The 15,249-nt window shown below is 39.5% G+C and overlaps 1 protein-coding gene across 4 annotated transcripts in view; it reads right to left on the reverse strand.

Annotated features, from left to right (window-relative positions):
* ptprja (protein tyrosine phosphatase receptor type Ja) overlaps nucleotides 1-13,247 on the reverse strand; it is a 47,526-nt gene extending 34,279 nt beyond the window's left edge. For all 4 annotated transcript variants that reach the window (XR_007899607.1, XR_007899608.1, XR_007899606.1 and 1 more), the window contains exon 1: nucleotides 13,015-13,247. Coding sequence is in view for 1 of the 4 variants with exons in the window: in XM_051722268.1 (XP_051578228.1) it covers nucleotides 13,015-13,068 (54 nt within the window). In the remaining 3 variants the exon portion in view is untranslated. The remainder of the gene's footprint in view (nucleotides 1-13,014) is intronic.
* Nucleotides 13,248-15,249: the final 2,002 nt, after the last annotated feature.

Below are 15,249 nucleotides of genomic sequence, written 5' to 3' on the forward strand. Positions count from 1 at the left end.
GGCATAGATGCACTGGCACACAGCTGGCCCCCTGGCCTGCGCAAATATGCGTTTTCCCCAGAGAGCCTACTTGCACAGACCCTGTGCAAGGTCAGGGAGGACGAGGAGCAGGTCGTCCTGGTAGCACCCTACTGGCCCACCCAGATGTGGTTCTCGGACCTCACGCTCCTCACGACAGCCCCCCCTGGCGAATTCCCCTGAGGAAGGACATTCTTTCTCAGGGACAGGGCACCATCTGGCACCCATGACCAGACCTCTGGAATCTCCATGTCTGGCCCCTGGACGGGACGCGGAAGACCTAAGCGGTCTACTACCCATGGTGGTAGACACGATCACTCAGGCTAGGGCCCCCTCTACGAGGCGCCTGTATGCCTCTAAGTGGCATCTGTTTGCTAAGTGGTGTTCTTCCTGACGGGAAGACACCCAGAGATGTGCAGTTGGATCAGTGCTTTCCTTCCTGCAGGAGAGGTTGGATGGGAGGCTGTCTCCTTCCACCTTGAAGGTGTACATTGCCGCCATAGCAGCACACCATGACGCAGTCGACGGTAAGTCCTTAGGGAAGCACGACCTGATCATCAGGTTCCTGAGAGGCGCCAGGAGGCTGAATCCCTCCAGACCACGCCTCGTTCCCTCATGGGACCTCTCTGTAGATCTTCAAGGTTTACAGAGAACCCCCTTTGAGCCTTTGCAGTCAGCTGAGCTTAAGGCACTCTCCTTGAAGACTGCCCTCCTGACTGCGCTCACTTCCATCAAGAGGGTAGGAGACCTGAAAGCGTTCTCTGTCACGAAACGTGCCTGGAGTTCGGTCTGGGCTACTCTCACGTGATCCTGAGACCCCGACTAGGTTATGTGCCCAAGGTTCCCACGACCCCTTTTAGGGATCAGGTGGTGAACCTGCGAGCGCTGCCCCAGGAGGAGGCAGACCCCCCTCTATCGTTGCTGTGTCCGGGGCACGCTTTACGCATCTATTTGGATCGCATGCAGAGCTTTAGAATCTCTGAGCAGCTTTTTGTCTGCTTTGGTGCACAGCGGAAAGGAAGCGCTGTCTCCAAACAGAGGATCTCCCACTGGCTCATTGATGCCATAGCTATGGTATATCACGCCCAGGACATGCCGCCCCCGGTAGGGCTATGAGCCCATTCTACCAGGGGTGTAGCGGCCTCCTGGGCCCTGGCCAGGGGTGCCTCTCTAACAGACATTTGCAGAGCAGCAGGCTGGGCAACACCCAACAACTTTGCATGGTTCTACAACCTCCGGGTGGAACCGGTTTCGTCCCAGGTAGTGGCATGCAATACAAGCAGATAAGCCCGGGATAGCCGGCCGGGTGTAATCGCTTGCACATAGCGCCTTCCACCTCTTTTGAGCTGAAGACGTGCACCAATAATTCCCAGTAGTGTTCACAAACCATGTTCCCTGGTTGACTTCCTCCGATCCCTGTGGCAGTCGGGTTTTCGGAGAGACTCGCTGCCGGCCCAGTACACGTGCTAACTAAGAGCCCTGTTCTGGGGTAGGTGCTCCGCAAATGGCGGTTCCCTGTAAGGTAAAACCCCATGCGATGTATATCTTCTGCTAATTCGTTTCCCTGTTGGCAAACTGTGTCTTCCTTGGGCAGAGCCCCTCTGCCCCAGTCTCCATGTTTGTAGTAACTCCTCCCCCGTTGGGTAGGATCTACCTTGAAGACTCTCCATATGGTCGGCAAGACCATGTGACGTATTTTTCCACTTAAATATCCCCCCCTCTCTTTGGGCGAGGTGTGGTCTCCGCGGTGTCCTCCCCTTGGGAGGGACTTCCCCCGACTAGACCTGGCAGCCCAGTCGGATAATCCCCCTTCTTTTTTAGGGAGTGCAAAAAAAAAGAAGGGTAAAAGAGGCCACGACTGGGTTAGCCTGTCTCTATCTTTTGGTTAGTCGACTTGTCCCCAAGGGGCCGTTCGACACTCATAACTATGTTGGGGGAGGTTACGTGTCGGCCTGGTGTGCTGGCTACGAGGCACACAGTGGTCTGCCCGTCACACACTGCCAGTTCACGTAACACAGTTCAGCCAGTTGTGGCGTTTTGTATAGGGACACCTAGTGTCACTACATCGACACAATGTCGAGTGAGTGACAGACAAGGAACGTCATGGTTACTTGCGTAACCTCTGTTCCCTGATGGAGGGAACGAGAGGTTGTGTCCCCCCTGCCACAATGCTGAACTACCCGCTGAAATGGCCGGACCTTTTTTCGGCTCCTTAGCATAAAACCTGAATGAGTGGTTGCATACCAGCTCCTTTTATACCCGTATGTCCGGGGGAGTGGCATGCAAATAAAACTCGCCAATTTTCATTGGCCTTTTATCAAAGACCAGAGGTGTCTCGGGCTCCCAAGAGTGACCCCTAGTGTCACTACATCGACACAACGTCTCGTTCCCTCCATCAGGGAACGGAGGTTACGCAAGTAACCATGACGTTTTTTTTTTTTTTTATCTGACGCTGCACAAAAAAATGATAATGCATCAAAATCAATGTTGTTACTAATCATTGACATATCCCAGACTGTGATAATCCAAAAAAAAAAATTAAAAAAAAATCCCTTTAGCATTTAGTATATAGAAAATAATTCATTTTTTGTGTTTTTTTAATTTAACTTTTTTTTTTTTTTAATAAAAACAACAGTGGCATTATATAAACAAACTGGCATTTAAAGGATCAAAATCCTGAAAATGAATGAATATTTGAATATTTGTTATGATCAGGACTGATGTTGGTTAAAATTAACTCACTGAAAGTGGAAAATAATATTAATATATAATATTATTATGGCAGTTTTTTGACGCAGACATTTTTGTCCTCTAAGGACCTCTGAGTAACTTTTTTAAATTGAATTAAGTAAATTCAATACTTTTTTTTTTTTTTTCCAGTGTAGCCAAATATATTTAGGGTAATTTTCTCTGCTGAGTGTCATTTGAACATCATACTTTTAATATACCAAATATGTTTACTTAGTACCAGCAATTTAAAGCTATACTAATAACATGGACCTAAACTCCTTTTTCGGTCCATTAAGATATGATTACCCAATACTTTTACTCACACACTCACATACTGAACAGCATAGAGTCTATGGACTTTCTTATCACCAACCCTACAGATTGGCCCTTCCACTGCCCACAGGAAGGAGGCTTTACCCAGAATACAACTTCACTTCCTCTGACCCTATAACATATAATGCACTGGCCTAGCTATTACACACACACACACACAAACAAACAAGTAGAAAAAAGTTCATCAATACTAACAAACACAATTGTTGAACCTTTATAAAAACCAATGCAGGTCTGTTTCCTACTTACAAATTTTCAGGAATGGAGATCTAAAGGATACAGCCTAACACAACAACACAGCAACATATAATTATATTGCAAAATAATAGCTACACAAGCACTTAAAAGTACAATTCATATTTGCTGACATGTCATCTCTCTGGCCACAGGAATTAACTCTAAGTTTAGTGGTGGATTCACACTTACCAGGTTTTTGTGGTTTGTGATACTTCTAACAAGATGATATAATAGAATGAAGGAAGAAGGTAAAGGATGGATGGATTGTTACATTAATTCTCACATTTGTAAATTAGTGAATTGTGTATGGAAAAACTTCTACAATTAGATTTGGTGCTTTAATTTAGGTCTAACTCTCTCAGAGAAGGCAGTCTATTGATTATACATGGACACAATATATTTTCAAAAGCAAAAGCAACAATTCATAGGGAAGTGAAACACTGAAAATCAGGCTATGACAGTCTTTGCAGTCAAATACGTTTAAGCAAATTTCCTAGTGTCAAACTGACAGTGCCTTCTGAGAATGCCTGAAGCGTGACAGGCATCATTTTAAAATCGAAGTCTTAAACCTTCTCAATTCAAATTTAGGCACGTGCCATTTCTGCAACACACCCTGTTGTGTTATTTCACTGCCCTCATCTTAACTCAGAGAACTCAGCTGAAACACACACACACACACACACACACACACACACACACACACTGGCCAGGGAGATCTTTATCATATCGGTCTTTATCATAACTGCCCCCACACTTCCTATTAGCCTAACAAGGCCTTGTTCAGTTATGTTAAGTGCATGCAAATACAAAGTGGCAGACACCATATTTGCATGTTGCTGCTGCTACTTCCATTTGGTCAACGGACAGATAAAACCACAATCTTTCACTAGCCATGATGAAAGACTTCCCCACATAACACTTCTGTGTAGGTGTATACTGTTTGTGTGTGTATGCATGAAAGATTTTTCAAATACATTTTTTCTTTACATTTTCCTAAATGTATTCTACTCAAGTGTTTGCTTCTCAGAAAAGTAGTAGAAAAGTTTTCTCTGACAGAGTATGGTGAGATGCATCATGCAGACAGTCAAAGATTGGACAGGAAACGAGACAGACAGACAGGGTCACACAGACGGACAGCTACATCAATGACAGTGTACCATTGAACTGAAACACCACCTTACAGGCTAAAGACCAGTATTGTACACAATAACACAGTGCCAACATTAAAATAAATACTGACTTTATTATTGTCGATTCTGTAAAATTAATGTAAATTAATTGTGTATTGCCTTGTCTTTTATTTCTTTTGTTTGCTTTAGTACAGCATAATATAGCAGTATTCCATTTATTCAGCTTTAATGGAATATTAGCATCAATGTCCAACATTATGTTTATTTATGATGTACTCTATGCAATTTAATGAAGCCTGACATGTGTGTGTGTGTACATGTCTGATCTATTCAACCTTGGAATAGGTCAGGACCCTTCTACAAGAGGGCATTAAACAATGGACACAGGCATTTTGGGGAAGGCAAAAAACAAGCCTTATATCTCACAGATGACTGAATGTCCAAACTTTGGAAATTAAGTGATTTTATTTTTATTTATTTTTTTTGAGTAAATTGCAAAATCTTGGTCTGTACTAATGCTTTTGTTCCTATTTATTTTCTCGAACACTTCCTCATTCTCTCAGCACTCTACTAGAACTAGTCTTTATAATATCAGTCTCATGCTGTTGCTATTTGAATGCTCTTGTTATGCACAGTCACAGTTGATGTGAAAATCTTGATTTGAAAAATGTTAAGTTATTAAACTGCTGCACATAGTTTTCCATACATGCAACCCATTTACTTTATTATGGTGTGGCTAATTCATCAAATGTTGTACAATGCTGTCTCACAATATGATGGAATGTCACACTATATTCAATTTCACTTCCTTTATATCAATCTGTAGCCAAACTGAAATCACCTGACTGTCCCACCCTGCCACATGCATGGCAACAATGAATTTAATGTATTAATTATAAAAAAATAAATGTAAGAAGGCCAAATAATTGTTTTTGTGTGTGACTAGTGTCATACCATATTTTCACAAAAACTGACAACGAGCTTGATGTCTTTCAGAGATGTTATTTGTTTTTCCTGCTTTAGCAAATCACTTCTAGAGGATCTAAGTGACTGGCCTTTTATTATAGTGTCACACCAAATGTTTCTTATTTCTCTGAGTAAATCCATTTAACATCTAAGCATTGTATTATACAAAGACTTAAATTTGTTGCTAGTGTTGCTAAAAGAAGATTAGCATATTTCAGGATTTATTTAGTTTATTTTAATACCTCTTGTCCCAGATAATCACACTATGATTGTCAATTTCTATTTTGAAGTTCAACTCAAAATTCTGGTTAGAAATGTTTAAGCACTGAAATTTCATATACATTATTAATTTTACTTATACTACTAAAACTATCCTAAAATGGTTTGCTATAATCTTAGTTGGTTTAAGAGGGTCTCCGAGCCTGACAAGCTAAAAAGTGCCCAAAATCCTTCTAATACCAGCCAACTAACTACTTAGAACCAGCCAACCAGCTTAGGCTGGTTTTAGCTGGGTTTTGTTTTGTTTTTGTTTTAAGTTTTTTCAGCAGGGATATTTTTTAACAATAAAACATATTTTAGCACATTTAGGTCAACTAATTTATCTATGTATGAAAAAATACATGTCAGGTCATTCACTCATACAGCCACAATGGCCTAGAGCAGTGTTTCTCAACTGGTGAGCCGTGACCCAAAAGTGGGAATATATACAGTATATAGAACTGGATTGCTGATGACATCATAACAGTGAAGCCGCTGCTATGCCCAAACATTCCAATGTGCCTATTGATTTAATAGAAAATCATTTAATTTCAGTGAATAAACATAGGCCATTTAAACAGATTTTTATTTCTAAAATCTGCCTGTACATCACTACAACGCAAATGTCCTATACATGTAATTATTTATTTATTTATTTAAAGTCAGGAATTGTTTCTTGAAAGCCCGAGTGAGTTATGTATATCTATATCAAACTTATACGGTACCACTAACAAACTTACAACAGATCAGCTGAATGTAAACAAGTTCAATGAAACTGAGGTAAGATACAAGACATTTTCAGAGATATTTATTTACAACACTGAAGTGTTCGTTCAGAGTTACTTGTGTGTTTTCATTAAAAAGTGCATTTTTCTCATGGTCACTTGCCTGAGAGCATGCATTCTTTCTCTCTATCACACATGCGCAGCGGGCACACAGATATTGAGGGAGACAAGTAAAGCAAAGATTATTACTGATACACTGGGTTTAAATGACAAACGTACACATAACATATGACATGAATCTATGTATGACTACAGAAAGCACTTCAATAGAAAAACAGTCAAATCCCAGGCATTTTAGGTGATTTAGAAATACCGGTCTGACTTTAAGAACCCTCAGAGAGAAGAGGACATGTTGTCACCATAAAACAAGCAGATATTACAGATTTTCCTACTTACATTACAACTTCTGGAGAGGTTTGCCACATCCCTTGATGATCGTTGTGCTGCACACTGGGACAGGTGAAAGCTCTGACATCGTGATCACTTATATTGTCTCCCTCGTAGCAAATATAATCCATAACGAGCAAATTAAACATTAATCATGATTGTCACTAGAGGGACGAAATGCGACAGCCATATCCAGAGGTTGGAGATGGTGAAACGGCGGCTTTATCAGCTGTCAGTCAGTGAGGCTCTATGGCAGTTTGGGCATACCAAGATGGCCACTCGAACACTGCCGGTGGCCTCATCTCCAGCTGGCAGTTTACCGTTGCGTCAGTGATCCAGCTCTATATATATCAGTGGTTGCAGGTCTATTCGGACTGGGCCGTGGATGGTAGGGAAAGAACATGTGATGGTTCTCCCATTGAAAATTTTTCGGCGGCCGCCCAAGTGAAAATTAGGGCTGCCAAGGCAAATTGAATGGTAATCTTGTGTTCATCGCTTTATGCACGCAAAAGGCTTCTCATCTGCAACTAAATATTTTTGCGGTGCATTTAAGCTTGGTTTTAACGGATTGATTGGATTTAACAATTTTAACGGAACCACTCGCGCCAGTGATGTGCTCTGCTCTCTGGCAAGCATGCACATCAACCTGGCTTTCCTATATATATATATATATATATATATATATATATATATATATACACACACACACACATACTATATACATACACATACACACACACACACACACACACACACACACACACACACACTACTGGTCAAAAGTTTTGAAACACTTGACTGAAATGTTTCTCATGATCTTAAAAATCTTTTGATCTGAAGGCGTATGCTTAAATGTTTGAAATTAGTTTTGTAGACAAAAATATAATTGTGCCAACATATTAATTTATTTAATTACAAAACTAAAATTTTATAAAAAATAAATAAATAAATACATAAATAAAAAACGTTTTTGAAATTGATGACTTGGACCAAATTATAAAGAAAAGCAGCCAATATGTGCCCAAAATAGATGGGAACTCCATCAATACTGTTTAAAAAGCATCCCAGGGTGATACCTCAAGAGGTTGGTTGAGAAAATGTCAAGAGTACATGTCTACAAATTCTAGGCAAAGGGTGACTACTCTGAAGATGCTAAAATATAACACAGTTTTGATTTATTTTGGATTTTGTTTAGTCACAACATAATTCCCATAGTTCCATTTATGTTATTCCATAGTTTTGATGACTTTATTATTATTCTAAAATGTAAAAAAATTATAATAAAGAATGAGTGTTTCAAAACTTTTGACCGGCAGTGTACATTATACATTATATACAGGTTATGTTTTTTAATATGGTGGGTCACCACTTGATGTCCAATGTAAAATCTGGGTCCCGAAGCAATACAAGTTGAGAACCACTGGCCTAGAGCATGAAAAACTCTTTAGTGCTTTGAAAGAATTCTTCTTCAAATAGCAACACCACCCATAATAACGGTTATCTCGATAGATTGTTGCTATGATAAGAAATGAAAGGAGGAGCGCTGGGGATTATTTTCCCTGTTCCACAGCTCTACGTCACAGTTTTTCCTTTCTCTCCTCAACTGCCAACAACGATTTATTCTGCCTAGATAAGCTGGGAATTATTTTCATGAGTCATTCATGCAAAATACTGTACTTTTCTGGTGGTGTTAATTGCCGCAAAAACAACTAGCACGCGTATTTGCTCAAGAGGAGAGAACAGAGAGATTGCCTCAATATCAGGCTGTGGAATTATCCTTTGGTTTTCTTCTGAATTAGTGCAGACCATTCCTTAAAATCACATTTGACTGGCATTATCATCTAGGATTGGATCAAACAGACAATCACATCTCTTTACCACACATGAAGGTTGCTGGTTTAACTTTAACTACACACTTAGCCTCTGTTTAACAGTAAATGTGAAAGATGGCATGTGTAATACTAGTACACTGACACAGGGTGAGTCATAATGCTGTAAAGTATTCCGGTGGTGGAAAATATCCGTATACTATGAGCAATGTCATAAGAAAAAGTATCCCACAAGTCAGTATTCTAAAACTCTATCACACCAATGCAAACTAATTTACTGACTGAGAGATTAAATGAACCTTAGAAATTTGCATAGATACTGGTTGCACTTCTGGTCAAACTGAACATCATGGAAAAAAAATTATATATAGCCTATATATACAGTTGAAGTCAGAAGTTTACATACACTTAGCTTGAAGTCATTAAAACTCATTTTTTAACCACTCCACAGATTTCATATTAGCAAACTATAGTTTTGGCAAGTCGTTTAGGACATCTACTTTGTGCATGACACAAGTTATTTTTCCAACAATTGTTTACAGACAAATTGTTTCACTTTTAATTGACTATTTCACAATTTCAGTGGGTCAGAAGCTTACATACACCAAGTTAACTGCACCTTTAAGCAGCTTGGAAAATTCCAGAAAATGATGTCAAGCCTTTAGACAATTAGCCAATTAGCTTCTGATAGGAGGTGTACCAGTGGATGTATTTTAAGGCCTACCTTCAAATTCAGTGCCTCTTTGCTTGACATCAAGGGAAAATCTAAAGAAATCAGCTAAGACCTCAGAAAAAAAAAAATTGTGGACCTCCACATGTCTGGTTCATCCTTGCGAGCAATTTCCAGACGCCTGAAGGTACCACATTCATCTGTGCAAACAATAGTACGCAAGTATAAACACCATGGGACCACACAGCCATCATACCGCTCTGGAAATAGATGCATTCTGTCTCCTAAAGATTAACGTAGTTTGGTGCGAAAAGTGCAAATCAATCCCAGAACAACAGCAAAGGACCTTGTGAAGATGCTGGAGGAAACAGGTAGACAAGTATCTATATCCACAGTAAAACAAGTCCTATATCAACATAACCTGAAAGGCTGCTCAGCAAGGAAGAAGCCTAGTTACACCAGTTCTGTCTGAAGGAATGGGCCAAAATTCCAGCAACTTATTGTGAGAAGCTTGTGGAAGGCTACTCAAAACGTTTGACCCAAGTTAAACAATTTAAAGGCAATGCTACCAAATACTAACAAAGTGTATGTAAACTTCTGACCCACTGGGAATGTGATGAAAGAAATAAAAGCTGAAATAAATCATTCGCTCTACTATTCTTAAGTATTCTTAAAATAAAGTAGTGATCCTAACTTACCTAACACAGGGAATGTTTTCTACGATTAAATGTCAGGAATTGTGAAAAACTGAGTTTAAATGTATTTGGCTAAGTTGTATGTAAACTTTAACTGTATATACAACCCCAATTCCAAAAAAGTTGGGACAGTATGAAAAATGCTAATAAAAGCAAAAAGGAGTGATTTGTAAATTATATTCACCCTTTGCTATATTGAAAGCACTACAACTAAACATTATATGATGTTTTACCTTGTGAATGTCATTGTTTTTTTAATGTACAGTAAATTCAAATCAGATGATTGCAACACGCTCCAAAAAAGTTGAGACAGGGGCAATTTAAGACTAATAACAATTTGACGAGTTAAAATAACAAGGCAATGTGAAACAGGAGATGTTACAGGTGAGGCAATCGTGTCATAGTTTATAAGGAGCTCCCAAAAACAGCCTAGTCCTTCAAGAGCAAGGATCATTCGAGACCTGTAAATTTGCCAACAGATGCTTCAGCAAATAATCCAGCACTTTGAGAACAATGTTCCCCAAAGACAAATTGGAAGGATTTTGGGCATTTCACCCTCTACAGTGCACAATATAGTTAAAAGATTCAAGGAATCTGGTCAAATCTTAGTGCGTAAAGGGCAAGACGAAAACCACTTCTGAATGTGCGTGACCTCCAATCTTTCAGACGTCACTGTCTTAAAAAACATCATTCATCTGTAATGGATATCATGAATATGGGCTTGGGATTACTTTAGTAAACCTTTGTTAGTCAAAACCACTTGCCACTGCACCCACAGAGGCAAGTTAAGACTTCACTATGCAAAGCAGAAGCCCTACATCAACACTGTCCAGAAGTGCTGCCAAATTCTCTGGGCTCGGTCTCATCTTAGATGGAAAGCAGAACTGTGGAACTGTGTTTTTTGGTCCAAGTCCACATTTCAAATAGTTTTTGAAAAACATAGCCATCGTGTTCTCCGGGCCAAAGAGGAAAAGGACCATCCAAGCTGTTATTAGCGTCAGGTCCAAAAGCCAGTGTCTGTATGGGCCAGGGGTGTGTCAGTGCCCATGGCATGGGTAACTCGCACTTCTGTGAGGGCACCATTAATGCAGACAGAAATGTACAAATTTTGGAACAGCACATACTGCCATCCAGCACCGTCTTTTCCAGGGACGTCCCGGCATTTTCAGCAGGACAACTTCAAACCACATACTGGCCAAATAAGCAGAGAGTGCAGGTGCTAGATTGGCCTGCCTGCAGTCCTGACCATCTCCAATTGAGAATGTATGGCACATTATGAAGCGCACAATACGGCAACGAAGACCCCATGCAATTGTGCAGCTGAAGACCTGCATAATGGATGAATGGTGAAAAATTCCACTTTTTAAACTTAACAAACTTGTGTCTTCAGTGCCTAAATGCTTAATAAGTGTTTTAGAAGACATGGTGATGTTTCACAGTGGTAAACACTCGACTGTCCCAACTTTTTTGGAGCGTGTTGCAGTCATCTGATTTTAAATGACTGTACATTAAAGGTGCTATATGTAAGGTTAACAACAAGTGTTTGAAATGGGTACTGCAGTCCAAATTCAAAATACTGGAGAGTCGTCTGCCCCGCCCCAGACTCGAAGCTCATGCGGGTTGCCTGTCCGCTCCGCCGCATTAGTTGGGATCACTTCACTGGCTGTGTCTCGCTGCCTTGAAACCAGGCTGCACATGAAACACAGAGTATGAATGCGAGTACTCAAATGTTGAATTTACTCAAAATGTCCATCCCTACTAGTAGCCGAGATAAATTAGATAGCTAATTTTAGGTCACGCTCAATGCTTACCTGTTAAGGAGAAAATTAGCCAACTCAGCCTCTGTTTTAAAGGATTTCTGGGGTTTAAATTGTCTCCATCTTCCAAAGGCATTCTAACTGCATCCTAATACCAATATTTATCCTTGTTTTACTACGCCTCTGGTCATGGTGGGTTTTAGATGGATGGTGAGGCTTTTAAGGTCGGGTGGAATCTGTTATCTCTGATCCAGTTTGTTTGCTGGCTTCCATGGCTGCAGCACACAGTGTTGTTTGCCTGCACACTTGTTCAAATCTGGCAAACCCACGGTGTCGAAATACTATTGGGAAATGGGCAGTGGGCGGGATCACACATGACAAAACATAAACAGAAATTCCAGCCCGGAATGAAAACTTCAAAGTAGAATATACTGGCTGTAGCATTGTTATCGGAGAAGCCAGTATTTCAACTTAGCATGTTTCCTAATTCTCTAATGACATATTATGGTCATTTTATGATTTAGTACAGTAAAAATATTACATATAGCACCTTTAAAAAAATACAAATAAATAAAAAAATAAAATAAAAAGGAAATTTGCAAGGTAAAACATCATATAATGTTTAGTTGTAGTGCTTTCAATATAGCAAAGGGTGAATATAATTTACAAATCACTCCTTTTTGTTTTTATTAGTATTTTTCATACTGTCCCAACTTTTTTGAAATTAGGGTTGTAGCATATCTATATATATATATATATATATATAGCTATACAAATATACAGTATATGTATGTATGTATAGACAGCTTACAGTTGTATTCACGTCCATTTAACAGAGAGAAGGAAACAGTCTTCATCATCAAAAATGAATAACGTGTTGAACTGTGGTCAAGTGTTTTGGGGAAGATTTTTTTTTCTTTCCATGAACAACTAACGTGTACTTTTGAGACAGCTCAAAACAATGTGCCAGTATGCATGAAACAAGCGTGTTAAAGTACATGTCACTGCGGGATTTACGCGCATCCGTAAGATCGATTTATCATATTTCAAAGTGCCAACATAAACTTAGTTTGACTCAGAAACATAAGCTTCAAAATCACGCGGGATATCCAAAAGACAATCATGCTTAACAACTACATCAGAGACACAAAACCAATCGCTACTTTAATGTCAACTTTAACACAAGCTAAAAACTTTAACACAACACTTTGACACTTACCGACATGAGCAGAGCAAAGAAGACACTTGCACGAAGTAAATAATGCTGACCCATTGTGGCTAAACAACAACAACAACAGAAAAAACAAAACAAAAAAAACGGTTGTCATTTCATAATTTGAGTTCTAGGTTAAACAATTTTACTATTGTGAATGTGATTATGTATAATGATAGTGATGCTGCTATTCCTGCTTCAGGTGCTCCTTCAACTTTCTCATTTGTCTCTACTCTCTGGGTGACGTGGGCGGGGCGAAACGAATAGCCCCCCTCCATTGTCTTTTTAGTGTCCAGACCAGCCAATAGCAACAGACAAGAAGTCAATATGTTAAGTAGCACCACTATTGTGAACATTACTACCAACACACATCATGCACTCTTAACAAACCACTAAACGTTTTTACATTGCCGTTTTCATTAAGAAGAAGCTTTAAAAAATCAGTGTTACTGATGGAAAAGCATGTGATATCAGTGATGTGTGATATGTTAAGTCCATAATGAAGCTTCCTTTCAGAAGAATATTATCAGCCAAACTCTACTGATGGGAGGTGTTGCACTAATAGGTATTTTTTTTGTTCACTCATCAGTGCTATGTCAGTATGTACATTATGTGATGTTGCTTGCTCAGCCTAGTTTACTCATGGTCTCACTTTAGTAGCTGAGTGGTATTAAAGTGAAGACATGAAGTTTTGTTCTAATATGCTGTGTATGAGGTTAACATGAACTTCACACTCTTTTCCATTCATGTCTTTGATCACTGAAACCATTTTGCATTACCATTTAGTATCCAAACTGACTTGCAAATGAGGAACATAAGAAATTTGTCATTACAAAAAGTGAACTATATCTGCAGTATCAAATTTTAACATTGTTCTTTTATGCAAAATAATGTCTTTTAAAATCAAAGTTTCATAGTATAATGTCCATTGACTTCACTGACAAGTTCTAATAGTAGCTAGAAAAAGTACAGAAGCTAGAACAGACAAGAGACATACAAATAAAGACAATTTATTAAATAGTAAGTGCCAATTGTGGAATACAATGAAGGCAAAGCAAAAACAGTAACACTGTACCATAAGACTATTTGTTGACATTAGTACATTAGGTATAATAAACTAACAATTAACAATTTTAAACAGCATTTATTAATCTTGGTTAATGTTACTTTATAAAAAATACAACTATTAATTGTTAGTTCATCTTAGCTCATAATGCATTAACTTACACTCACTATCAGTCACTATGGTCCTAATAGAGTGACTGACGTGTTGTTCTTCTGCTGTTGTAGCCCATCCGCCTCGAGGTTCGACATGTTGTGCATTCTGAGATGCTATTCTGCTCACTACAGTTGTACAGAGTGGATAGAGTTACCATAGCCTTCCTGTCAGCTCGAACCAGTCTGGCCATTCTCTGTTAACCTCTCTCATTAACAAGGAGTTTCCGTCCACAGAACTGCTGCTCACTGGATGTTTTTAGCTTTTGGCACCATTCTGAGTAAATTCTAGAGACTGTTGTGTGTGAAAATCCCAGAAGATCAGCAGTTACAGAAATACTCAAACCAGCCCATCTGGCACCAACAATCATGCCACGGTCAAAATCACTGAGATCACAATTTTCCCCATTCTGTTGGTTGATGTGAACATTAACTGAATTTCCTGACCAGTATCTGCATTGTTTTATGCATTGCACTGCTGCCACAGGATTGGCTGATTGGTGTACAGGTGTTCCTAATAAAATACTCTGTAACACAGCTTCACAGCAGAAGGGAAGGAGAACACAGGGAAGCAGGTTTTCCAGGTTCAGGTAAGACTTTTAATCGGCCACTTGAGTGCTTCACAACTTCACAAACACGTAGTCACTTAAACACAGTAGATTAAACGCAACAGCTTCAGGAGCACCCTGGCCTTCCTTGTGCCAGTCTGTCTCTTTCTCTCATCTGGTGGTGGCGTGACTGCTTATATGCTGCTCTCCCCATGTTCACTGGAATTAGAGACAGGTGTTAAACATAATCTAGCTCAGGTGCAAGCGCCCTTACCGCTTTCTCTCTCTCCGGACGGACGCTTGACCACGCCCCCGCTGCCACATACTCATTGAGTGTATATTAATATATATACAACTTTCAATGCTGTAAAAGTGTTATTTGTTGTTGGTTCATGTTAACTAATGCAATCAACTTGTATTTACCAACGTTTTTTTATAAAGTGTTACCACAAAATCTTATGTTTGTTAAATATGATTG

Source organism: Myxocyprinus asiaticus, chromosome 2 (assembly GCF_019703515.2).
Source record: "Myxocyprinus asiaticus isolate MX2 ecotype Aquarium Trade chromosome 2, UBuf_Myxa_2, whole genome shotgun sequence".
In the NCBI taxonomy this organism is placed as follows: Eukaryota; Metazoa; Chordata; class Actinopteri; order Cypriniformes; family Catostomidae; genus Myxocyprinus; species Myxocyprinus asiaticus.